This window comes from Scomber japonicus, chromosome 17 (assembly GCF_027409825.1).
Source record: "Scomber japonicus isolate fScoJap1 chromosome 17, fScoJap1.pri, whole genome shotgun sequence".
Classification (NCBI taxonomy): Eukaryota; Metazoa; Chordata; class Actinopteri; order Scombriformes; family Scombridae; genus Scomber; species Scomber japonicus.
In genome coordinates this window covers 18,678,141-18,691,351 of record NC_070594.1, presented here as the reverse complement: position 1 = coordinate 18,691,351, position 13,211 = coordinate 18,678,141, and the positions used below count along the sequence as shown (strand labels likewise).

The window sequence follows — 13,211 nt, the reverse complement described above, 5'->3', positions numbered from 1 at the left end:
ATATTTGAGCTGGTGTGTGTAAAGAGACTGGATTACTGGTTCGGAAATAATTGGATGAAACATTGAAGTTATCTGGAGGCTGTTTTCTGCCTAGCTAGGACAGTAAAAACTTTTCATGCTGTCAGTGACTGCATACTAAATGGGTGTGTGCATCTGCATGTGTGGGTAGTATGGAACCAAAATCAAAACAATGAAGCTTTCACTCCGGCGGGCCCCTTCGTTCTTAGATGTCACGACCTTCATTTGTTTTTTTCTTCGCTTCTGGTGTTTTAGCCTCAGTCATCTATGAGTCTACGGCCGCTGAGAGTTCTCATGAGTGTATTTTGACTTTGAGGCAGGGAAGTGTCCATGGGGAATGCAGCTGGATTCATCTTCACAGCAATATATATAGCACGAGTGTCTTTGACTGAATCTGGCTGCCTGGGAAGTGGGAGGGAAACATGCTTTGCAGAATCCTGACTGGAAATTTGGGAATGGAGGCACTGGCCAAAACATCTCCCCTGGGTGCGGTTGTCTGTGGGACTCTGCCTCTTTGGTCAGTGTTCATGTGTGTGTGTGCACCCAGCAGCACCCAGTGTGTGCACCCAGCAGCATACAGACACTCCACCCAGCCCAGATCACATTTAAACTCTTCTAGAGAAGGCCGGCAAAAGGAAGAAAAAGATCTGACTTGAAGTTGAGTGCTCCTGTGGTTGTTGAACACACACAAATCAGTCCCCTCTATCTGTGAATCTCCTTTTTTCCCCCCTCCAAAGCAAACCCTCCTGCTTTAAATCCCCTTTCTCTGCCCCCTTTTTCCGAGCTCATTAGGCCTACAAAGCCATGTTGCCCAATCTACCTTCTGACCCTTTGCATGACAGGATTTACTAAAACAAAAAAACAGACTGAGGCCTGGAGAGAGTTCAGATTAACCCTTTAAAGCTACAGTGATCTTTCACTTCTGAGTAAATAACTTCAAGGGACTGAAATGTTTACATTCTCATAGCCTTGATGGTTTTTTGGTTTTTGGTCATCGTTAGAAGTTTGTGAGACTGTTTCATACACCCCGTAAAATGGCACCAAAAGTATAAAACATTTTTAAACTGTAGTCAGGTTTTTCAGTAGTTCAGACTATTGCAGATGCATCACAACCTGGAGGGAGTATTCCTGCAGTGCTGCACAGAATGATTGCAGATAGGTAGATATTGTGGATTTAGACATGGGAAACTACTACTTTCCAAGGGTGGAGGCCTGTGGCATTGTGGGAAGTGCATTTTCCATCTCTTGGATGTAGGCTAGACCCCTGACTCATCTGCTCCGTTTGTGTGTATATGTGTGTGTGTGTGTGTGTGTGTGCATGAGACAGAAGTACAGTCACCATAGCCACCACCACTTTTTTTTTTAATAGAAAGATTAAAGTTGAGGCGGATATAGGACACATGGGGGTCAGAGAGTCTAACCATCGCTCCTTGAACACATTGAAAAGCAGCTATTTGGTTTCTCTATCTATTGATGTCTTCTCACATAGTACCAATTTCAGAATGCTACACATATGTTGTCAGATTGACGAAGATTTGATTTGATTGTCTTTTGTGTTTTTGCATTTGTTTTCTCAAGTGATGGAATATCTTGGATTTCTTGGTCCTGATCATGTTGAAATAATCATTACAACAAAGTCATTAAAGGAATGGAAAGGAAATACAGTGTAAAAGGTGCAAATACCAAATTCTGCTTTGACAGTATATCCACGTATAGTATGGCTGCAAATCATGAAATCACACTGATGTTTGATAAAAGGGTGTGCCTCTTGCTTTTTCCTGACTGCACGGTGGAGGAATCACTAACTGAAATCAACGTTGATAATCAGGAGGGAGGCCGAGGGAAACGGGGCACAACAACAAAGTTAATTACACAATTTTATCACAAACCCCTGCAACACACTGAACATCAAAGAGTGATGGTCCAATGTAGGTTTCATTTATATATATATATATAAACTGAGCGTTGCATAGTGATGCCTGCTAGTTACGACTAAAAAGCACAAGCGTGTAACCATCTTTGATTGAGTCGTCATGTAGAGTAGATCATGTGTGGTCTCTCTGGCTTGTGGGAGAGGAAGCTTTGGTGGTCCGGCAGGGGGAGGAGACATGGCCAGGTCAGCTCATGATCTTTTCATCCTTGATACAGGACCCTCTGGCTTGACCTCAGACTCCTGACTGTAAGGAATAAAATGAGTAATATCATAATATCAATTGTTGCCTGCTGTCCCTACTTTCCATGTGAACTGGTAAGAAATAAAAGGTTTCATTCATGCCTTCCTCGTGTGTGTGTGTGTGTGTGTGTGTGTGTTTGTGTGTGTGTGTGTGAGAGACAGTGAGAGAGAGAGAGAGAGAGAGAGAGAGAGAGAGAGAGAGAGGGACAGATGTTTATGATGGCATACACGCACTTGCGCAGCTTCACTCAAGCAGCTCGATGACGGGTGCTCCCGCGGTGGTGTGTGAGGATGGAATGACAGAAGGGGGGGGGGGACGCCTATCTGTGGGTTCATGACTGCTGCAGCCTAGTGGAAAGTCCCCTTTGGTCTCCGGTCCCTTCAATTGCTGCCAAGACCAGCCTCACCCATTCATTCCTCTCCGAGTTTTGACCAGACCCTCTGCCTGCGACTCTCTAAGGAAGGAAGTGAATTTAATTCAATCAGAGTCTGGAAGTTGGTCACGAGTGGACCGGGGCTGGTATTCCTCCTCTACTTCCTCTTTTGTTAAGGAAAGGAAAAGAGAAAACAAAACACAGGAAAAATAACTTTCTCTCTCTGCCCCCCCCACTCTACCCCCCTCCCCCCTCTCATCTCTCTCTATTTCACCCTCTCTGTGTGGGAATAGAGCTGTTTGTTCAGTTGCCCCTCATTGACTAAATATGTCAATGAGCAAATGGACTCGAGCCTTTGCCCTGTTCTCTGTTCCACTGCGCTGGCTCACAGAGCTGCGTTAAATGTCAGGAGCTGTGTCACTTTTTGTGACTGTGTGTGTCCTGGGATACTTATTCTGTGTGTCATTATGTTAAATTGTTTCTTTCATGTAAATGCTCACAAAGGGAGTGTTTGTAGCTCAGAGTGTCAGCGGAGCGTTGTTAGGGTTAAGGTCACGGCAGGTCATGTTTATCTCCTGTCGCTTCCTGTGACGTGGGAGAGTGAGAGCTGCATGTTTTCAGGGGAGAATCAGCTGTCAGTTGCAGCGCTGCATATGACACACACACACACACACACACACACACACACACACACACACACACACACACACACACACACACACACACACACACACACACACACACACACAATATCACATCTATGTCACCTGTCACTTACCTTTTAATTGAGGAGCTGTAACAGCCGCTGCTCTTGTCACTCACCCTCCTGTCGTGTGTGTGTGTGTGTGTGCGTGTGTGTGTGTGTGATGTCACAGCACAGAAGCCAGCCCAGCGCCCCAAATAAACACACCCAGTGCTTTTAACACCTCAACTTCCTCTTTCTTCTTTGTTGCATCTGTCACTCTCCCACCACTACCTTGTCTTCCTGTTCCGGATTAGTTTTTTAAATTTTTTTTTTCATCTCTTCCTCCTGTTACGTTATGTGATTTTAAGAAAAGAGACTTACTTTCCATCATGAATTTGAGCAAGTGGATGTCGTGGAGGAAGCGTAACTTCTTTAGGAGGCGAGGGAAGCATGAAAACAGCGTTGATTTAGGTGAGTGTACATCTGTAGTACATCTGTGGAGGACGTAGACGTACAGTTTAAAGGACGCATTGCTAAGAGCTAAGCTGTTTATGCACTCAGTTTAGCAGTTGACTAGCCACTTCGTCCTTTTTATGAGTTGAAAGCGCTTTAAAAACCCAACTCAATGTCGATTTTGATTACACCAACTTAAAAATCCATCTTTTATTCAAGTGAATATTTATGTTTCATGTCTTAACAATGAAATGCTCAGTTGTCATCGTACAGGAAAAAGGCCCACCCTGGGGGGAAATAAAACGTTAGAAACTGCAAAACTTGCAAAAAAAGGTGCATGAATGGTAAATAAAGGTGTATGATTCAGTCATGTGGTACTTTGTGGCTTTTTGTAATTAAAAGTAAATGCATCACTTTTTGCACGTGATGATCGGTACGTTAATCTTTGCCTTTTTAAACTTTAAAAAAAAAAATGTAACTGTTGCTGGGCGACACACACCTGACAGCACATCTCGTTAAACCCCGGAGTCGAGAGTGCAAATGTTTCCACGCTGCTGAATTTCTCTCTCTCTCACTTTGATGGACTTCACTGTACTCATTTAACGAGTCAATATTTTCCACCTCCTCTGTGCGCCTGCTTGTGACAGCTACAGAATTGTGTTTAACAGTAGTAGTTTAATAGTAAGGATAAGTTTAATTAATTATACGTAGGGTCGATATTTGCTCCAAACTCTCGGTTGGTTGATTTCCATCTATGCAGATAAGAGTTAATTCCTTCTCCTAATCACCTTGCCTCCACTACAGCCCGTGTTGTGTCTTTGTTTGATCGGTGGCTGATATGCCCATCTTTGTCTCTTTTTCCCATCTTGTGACGGCTCTTGCATTCTGTCCTGTTGCATGCTAGGATTGTGCTGAACAGAGTCTCTGTGTGCATTATCTGCGCTCATCCCCTATCCCACGATGCAGTATGACTCCCCACCCGTGGCTTGCCCTGTCCTGTTCTGTCTCTGCCCCCAATCCGTTTCCCTTTCATTGACAATGTGTCTCTCTCTCTCTCTCTCTCTCTCTCTCCCTCTCTCTCTCCCTTCTCCTGCTGCTGCATTCTTCTGATCTTTTCCTCCCTCTCTGGTCAAGGAGCGACAGACAGAGGAAGAGAGGCAGGCAGGAATGTCAGATTCTCCCCAGCTCTCCTGCTGATACTTTCCGGTCTATCTCTTTTTTTTTTTCTTTTTTTTTTTAAACATTTTTGTTGCTTTTGGTGATTCTTCGGATCAGCGTATTGGCATCCTATGGTAAAAGATGGCACAGTATGGGCTCAAACTCAGAGGTAGGAACTTTTGACAGGTGTGTGACACATGGCTCTTGGCAGCTACATGTGTTACAGGTGGTGCTGTGTGTTTTTAGTGCCGCTGTGCAAATTGATCAAGGCGTATGTGAGCTTTGAACCGGTTGGATAGAGTAAGATATTTGCTGCCAAAGCAAGATAATCATTTTTCAAGTGGATTGTCATTTTGCCAGTTTAAGAAGTTGCTATTTAGTATAGTGTGTGCTTCCTCCCACAAGGCACTGCAATGTTTACATCATTTCTGATATTGAGTGTAATTATAAATAATATCTCTGGACATCTTAATCTAGTGCTCAGTGTTTATTTATTGATTTTTTTTACAAAGATGGGATATTGGTAAGTCTTTATATTAACAATCAGTTTTCAAAATACAAACACATTCTTCTATGAGTAACCAAACCCATTGTGTGATAGCGGATGAATGATTGCTATAATAGACTTTAAGACATTTAATAGAAAATAATATTTGGATTTGGATTGTGAAGAATTGCCTGGATAGAGTTGAGAGAGGAGTTTAATCATCCACTCTCATATTATTAGCTGCAGCTGTGATTGATGGTTTTCCTGTTTCTTTTTTTTTATTATATATTTTCAGCTCTGCTCACAACACACATACAACACTCATTATAATATAACACAAAACAATACAACACTGAACAAGTACAAGAGAGCAGGTTGTCTCGGGCAGTTCGGACATGTACACATTCTCATTCCCAGTTATTCCATAACTTAACAGTTCAGTTATTTGTTGACGTCATTCTTCATGTAAATGATCCACTCTGCAGGTGTTGTTGAAAATGTTACTTTGTCAGCTTTTCCACTGAACAGATATCTTGAACCATTACTCTTTCCGTGGAGGATTAGCTTTATACCAATTTCTTGTATTTCTCTTTGCTGACTATAAGTAGAATTGTTATCTTCATTGTACAGCCTCCCCAGTGTTCTCTAGGTACATCACAGAACAGTTGTTTGGAGCAGTATATCCCATGATGTCTTTGAATAATGCATTTACATTATCCCAGAGAGGCTTTAGTTAAGTGCAGCTCCAAGCTTTGTTTGAATTCCAGGCATGGTTGCTGGGTTTTTAAGTTAACTGCTTTTGATCTGGGGTGTTATAAAGAACCTAGTTAGACTCTTTTAACCCAACTCTCTCCATACTTGTGAGTTAGTAGTAGTAGTAGTAGTGCACTATGTCATACACATTTTGTACCATGCGTCATCTGAAATGTCTATATTTAGTTCTGGTTTCCATTAGTTTTTTTTTTTAATGTGTGGTGTTGAGTTTCACAGTTTTCCCGTTTTGTAGAGGACCTGGCTCGCTGCTTACGATTCATCATCCTGTGCTCGGATTTTTTTTTTTTTTTACCAGATCCCAGTATACCCCCTCACCTTGCCGTTCTCTTTCACCCTTAATTACTTGCCCCAATGCACGCATCGACACACAACACAAAGGTGTTTTTCAGGCTGCTAAGTGGCGATACGGTTTAATCTCTCTGGACGTTTGGAGTGTTTTCCTTACAAATTCCCAGATCTCAGCGAGGGAAGAGTGTCAACAAGGCTCTGCTGGCTGGGACAAGCTTAGACAAGTGACCACTGGAGGGAGGAGGGAGGTATGCATGTGAAATTATAGGAATTCTATGCATTCCTCTCAGACCTACAGAGTCAAAATAAAACACATCTCTGCAATCAAACTGCAAAGAGGATTTGAGCGCGTGTGTGTGTGAGGAAAGGAGGGGGGGGGGGGGGAGTTTGCGGGCGTGTAAGTTTAATGATGGACGGGGTTTGACTTGAAAGCCTGTCAGTGTCATTTCGCAGCACTTTCTGTGTGTGTGTGTGTGTGTGTGTGTGGCAACAGCTGAGCCTCCTACTACACTCCCATCAAGGTGAAGTTCACCCTGGGAAGCTTTTTTTATGAGTGCTGCCTGTCCTTAAGAGTTGTTCCAAGATGAGCCCACCTTCATGCTTCATCAGTAGTGAAGTGAGAAAAAAAAAGCATGCACTTAAGTACAATAAGTTTAATTTTGGTGCATTGACTTTGAACATCATGACAGCTTTCAGAAACACATCTCAGTTGTATTTTCCCAGTTAAACGTCCAGTTATTCAGTCAGTGACCCCACATGGATTTTAAAGCTCAATGACCGGGCTGAGGGGAAGGTTAAGTTTTAACTGTTAAGTATAACTTGGCAAAAGGTAATTGCTGCTCACTGGTGCAGCTAAACTTTCTAAATATCTCTATTTGTCTAAGCTCCGAGCTCTCATGTTTACAGTGTGATCCTGCCATGGTTTGTTTGATTTTCACCTCAGTGCCTCCCACCGCCCCACCGCCCCCCACCACACACACACACACACATATACACTCTCCTCCCTGCTGTGTGGTCACAGGCTCTCTCCACCTGTGAGTTGAAGGAGGGAGGGAGAGCGGAGTTGTATATTTTATGTGTCTCCTGTGTGTTCCCAGCTGGCTTCTACGGTGAACAAGTGTGTTTCTGTCAAAGTTTTTTTTTGCTGGGTTTTGTCATGTTTTGCGGGTTGTCAGCAGCTCGTTTCTCTCCTCGCGCTGCTTGCTTATGTAATGTTGGTCAACATTGGGTCACGGAAATGGGAAGAGCTGGGCAATTTGACAGATGATGGTCATGGTTCAGAAAAATAAATGTGTATATAAATGCTTTTTGGGTGAGTTTTGCAGAACGTATTGCCTTGGCTTATTTAAAAGTTGATTCATCTATGACCGAAGTGCTTGTGTTTTTAAGGTCAAGGAAATATTACACTCTTGTCACTTTAATTAGTACAAATGAAAGAGAATTTGACCTGCATATAATCTGAAACACAACATTGCAGTCTTCATGCTGTGATGTGAGCTTGCGTGTGTGTACATACAATATATTGTCAGCGTGTGTGTGCTCATTGAACTGTGAGAAGATAACAGAGGGGATTACTCTTCCTGATGTAATCACCACATCCTGTTTGGCTGTTTGGCTCTTTCTCAGCACATTCACTGTACATGACTCTGCACTGCCTGTGTGTCAATCTGCGACCCCCCTCGCCCCCACACATACACACTGTATATAACTGTGTGTGTGTGAGATCAGTTATGTGAACATTTGATCATTTGACAGGGGTCGACTATTTGCTCTGCATACAAATGTGTTTAAAACTGTTCGCTAGGCTCTTAGAGTTTGTTCTTTTCTGCTCACTGGGCTGATAGGATATCTTTATCATATGACCAAGTGAACCAGAAAGACTTCCATTAAAAGCTTTTGCCGGTGTTACTAGATTATTGCAAGTCAATTTGAACATGGCCGGGCATAAATGCAACGTCATGAAAACCAGGATCTCGAATGAATTGTCTTATCTGCTTGATTTTTTTTTTTTTTTAATGAATGAAAGGATTACAACCAATCTTTTTGGGTTAGCTGCTTCTTTTACACTCAACTGATTACATTAGAAATCATTAACATAACTAGAAGGCAGATACGTTTTCATCTCAAGGACTACATTAGTTGATAAGTCCAAGGCCTCTATTGGCGACTTTTGTTGGTATAAATGTATGTCAGGTCAAGATGACATGCTGACAGCAGTTAAAGGTAAACATGCAGGATTGAATCAGGTGAAAGTGGTAGACTGTACACAAAGACACATGTGTGCAATGTTATTTAGGAGACAGTTTGTATCTCTTGCTTTTAAAAGACATTATTCCAGTCATCTGGCACTTTCTCACTTTTACTCATCTTTAGGCTACATTGATTCAAGCTTGCAAGCAGTTGAAGCTAAACCTGGAACTTCAAATGCATCAGAATAGCACACTTACCACTGGCTAGTCCCTTTAAAGATCAGTGACCACAACTGTGTACAACTTAGCCTCACACTTTTATATGATTCAAAAAACATCCACACAGCTAAGTGGTGTGTAACATGCATACTAGGCCGGAGTACTTGTGTGTGGCCGCATGTATGTAAATAGTGTTAAGTGAAGTGACATAAGAAGACACGTGTAATGATGTATTCATGCTCCCCTTGGGAAGGGTATTTCTCTCTCTTATACACATACACACACACACACACACACACACACACACACACACACACACACACACACACACACACACACACACACACACACACACACACACTCTCTCTCTGGGACACACTTGAACACACACAGCTGTGCCGCTGCCTTGATCTGTCCAGCAGCAAGACATTCCTGTGCTGTGGTGAGTAGGAGCAGCAGACAGATTGAGGGGGAGCAGTGTGCATGAATTGGGTGCATTGTCCTGTCAAGGTGGTAAGGTGGAGAACCCAGGAGACCTGAGCCAACAGGGACCCTCTCCTCGGGGGCCTCAGAGGCCCTCCACAGGGTGCCGATAAGGCTGTAAGAACAGGAGGCCTCCACATGGGCTTTTTTTTTTGTCTTTTTAAAGGAAAATTGATATTGTGTTGAAAGCATACCTGCAGTATACCTATCCTACTCCTCGTGGTTGACTCTGCCTTGTTTTTCAAAGTTCTTGCCAACATTTTTCTCTCCCTCTGGCTGCCTTTCTCAATCTATTTGGCACTCTCTCCTTGCCTTTCTCCAAGTTTTTTTTTTGTTGTTTTGTCTTGTGGTGTGTTTGTCATTCTTTGCTCCTCGTCTTTGTCTGTCAGTACATGTTCAATCATTCTACCAGTTCGTTATCCAGTGTAATTGATTGCCATTATTTATTGGGCCCGTTCTTATGGTACCTACCCATCGTCTCCTGTGTTCCTCTTCTGTCCTCACCCTTTCGTCTTCTTCGCCTCTTAAGAAAGAATCCTTGAGGTGTTGTTGTTGCTGACTGAGATTTATGTGGAGAATGGGTCAACATGTTCTCCAGAGGATCTTAGACAGTGTTTAGCTTCATTGTTTTTTTTTTCAAGAAAGTAACACAGAGAAGGAACACAGTGCAAATAATAAGAATACTAAGAATACTTGATGGCAACTTTGCTATATCCAACGTTTTTGACAACTCTTGTTTTTTCAAATGGTGAAGCAGTGGCTTAACCCCCCCCCCCCCCAATTCTTTCAAATGTAGTCAGTTTTGTTTGCTCTCCAACATTACAAATTAGCCTCAAGGAGCTTTACAGTCTGTCAATGGGTTCAGAAAAGTAAAAACTCACTCCACTGATCTCATCTTCTCACCTCTTCACCTCCATCACCCCCACCTCTGGCCTCCCCCTTTGCAGTACATACTTGTTTTTATGCCCCTTGTCACCCAGCCCGTGTCTACACACACACACACACACACACACACAGACACCATACACTCCACACACCCCAAACAAAGAAGCCGACGACCGCTAGGGCTGGTGATCATAACCTTTGACCTTTTGTTCAGTTCATGGTGCTTTACACAGCAGCTAGTTGAATGACAGTGGCAGTTTAAACGCACTCACACACTTTACAGCTTCTCCTCCCCCAGGTTACAGTCTCGGACCTCAGTCATGTTGCTTAGAAGCAGATGTGAACACATTTATCTTTTTGAACCCACTCCCTCAGGTGTCCAACTCTGGAACAATGTGACAACTTAATGAACTGGTTATTTAGGAGCATACAGGAAAAGCACAAACTTGAGGAACATCCTGTATATCCTGGGATTGTTTACCACACGACTGTGTCTGCTTATTTGCAAGATGAATTCTTTCCAGGGCCCCTTAAAGTCTGTTGTATTTACTTTCATTTTATTTGACTCCAAGTTATGACTGATGCAAGTACATGGGCCACTCTAATGCATTGTAGGAGCCAACCATCGCCCAGGCACATCAAAGCAGCTGACCCTCTGCCTGACACACAATGAGGCCTTATTAGAGTGCCATGCTGGAGAGAATAAAGGAGGAGTAGGGAGTCGAGCCGGAGAAAATGTGAAATATTTGCACAACTGGATTCAGATACCAGGGGAACATTTAAATGGGTCAGGACTGGAGCACATGTGCAAACAGAGAGTTTTTTGTCCTTTTGTACTTTTGACATTTTGACAATTTATACACATCATCCAAATGCTTCCTCTTGCCTACAGTTTGTTCCTATTTAAATGTGTGTAATTTTTTGGATGTTCCACCCACATTGATCCTGATGCTTTTAAGCCATGATGCCTTTAAGCTCCAACTACCATTAACCAGCATGTCAGAGAGAGTGAATGCGGCCAGTACGTTCCTGAAATAAACAAGTCGAAATTGACTTTAAACGTGAACAATTTTCCTTTGCTGTTGCCATGAAGAGACTGATTGTACCTGCTGCTGATGTCAAGTTTTGATAAACCTGTTCACCTGTCTCACAGCCACCTCCTCTTTCTTTCTTTTCCACAGATGAACATGACACAGTACAGAAGAAAACATTCACCAAATGGATAAATGCACAGTTCTCCAAGGTAAAATAAAACTCTTTCTGGCACCAGTGAAAACACACTAAAACATGTTTCTAACAGCACTATAAAAAAATAATTCTTTTATCACGTATACATGCGTCATCTGTCTTAGATTGAAATAAAGGTTTCTGAGGAGGGACAGGGGTGGTTGCACTAAATGTAGGTTATTTCAGTTCTTAAATAATTAGTCTATTTCTGATTTAAAAAAGCAGACTATTGTCATGTTGTACTTCTTCCTTGTTAAAGAGGGTGAAATGCCTTGATGGTTTTATTTTATTGAGTCAATTTTAACAATTTGCTTAATTTGGTTTTATGGAAACTTGTCAGTAAAAAAGAAAAATCGTCTGTTTAAAATAGTGAAAGAAGCCAGTAAGATAATTGGCATGTAGCAGCTCTCTCCCTCAGAGATCTTTGACAGGCGTGTTTTAAAGAAAGCACGGTCAATCTTGTCCAGCTCTGATCTCACACTTCTGGAGGAATTCATTCCTCTGCTGTCTGGACGGAGATTTAGGCCTAAGCACGCACAAATACGTACACATTTTCCTTTATGCAATCAATGCAGTTATCTTGTACAACTCCTAATCACATTGCTCGTGTGGTGAGACTTTTTTGACATTTCTACTCTTATTCCGATTGTGATTGTTCTTATCAAGTTTGGTTGTGCTGTATGCTGAGAGGATGTTTGTTCTGTCACTGTTTATTTATTTATTTATGATTGTTGTGTTAGGTTTTTTTTGTACTGTCACTGTAAACCAAATTTCCCCTCGAGGGACAATAAAGCTCTGAACTGAACTGAACTGAACTGAAATGAACTGGAGCAAGCAGCAATGGCTACTATCAGAACAGTTCATTCATAATGTTGAAGTGTTTACTTGTCACTGTATGTATGTTGTTGAACTTGTTGTGCTGCTTATGATAAGTCATTGCCATATTTAATCTTAATATGTAAAAAAGCATTGAAAGTATTGTTAAACTGAATCATGGTGCTATTCTCAGTGCACTAAACACATCATGTAGTTTCAGCACATTTCTCCGACTACGATTCCACACAGCAGTCGTTTCTGTGTGAGAGCTAATGGCTTTATATGTGTGGTCCTGTTTTTATATTTCATCATTCCCCTAAACAAACAATTCAGAGAATTGTGTTAAATATGTGCGGCCTTGTTTAAATATTTGCACTCCTCAGACAGGGGAACATTATCTCCACAGCTCTCAGTTTCACAACCTGATCTTACCTTAGCTTTTTTCAGACTGTTGAATGTCTACGGCTATGATAGTAGTTCTTATGGCCCACTAACATTTCTCTTCTTCTTTTCTGTCGTGCTTTCTAAATCCTGCCAGACATTACTTTTAAAAGCAGCTGCCATTTATATAATTATTTTATGCCTTGTCAAACGATTTAGCCCACTTGATTTTAGCCCACCGAGTGACAACCTGACATCTGCCATCATTTTTACAATGCAAATAAGTTTAAAACGTCCACATATCCTGAGTTGATTAAAATGTTGATTCATAGTTAATATTTTAACTCTGAAATGTCTGAGTGTGTTATTTGATAGGATCAGTACCTAACAGTTGTGCGGTTTTCTCCAATCAGACGGGTAAGACGCCCATCAAAGATATGTTCTCTGACCTGAGGGATGGGAGGAAGCTGCTGGACCTGCTGGAGGGCCTCACTGGCACTGTCCTGGTGAGTTTTTTGTATGTGTGCATTGAGGTTTGCACACTTTTTTTTTTATCATACATCATTAAAATTCCTGAGATTGTTTTTGTTTCAGTACTCTT

The 13,211-nt window shown here is 42.0% G+C and overlaps 1 protein-coding gene across 2 annotated transcripts in view; it reads left to right on the top strand.

The window, feature by feature from the left end:
* utrn (utrophin) overlaps positions 1-13,211 on the top strand; it is a 178,977-nt gene that overhangs the window by 6,425 nt on the left and 159,341 nt on the right. For both annotated transcript variants that reach the window (XM_053337172.1, XM_053337171.1), the window contains exons 3-4: positions 11,368-11,429; positions 13,024-13,116. In XM_053337172.1, the coding sequence (XP_053193147.1) occupies positions 11,368-11,429; positions 13,024-13,116 (155 nt within the window). The remainder of the gene's footprint in view (positions 1-11,367; positions 11,430-13,023; positions 13,117-13,211) is intronic.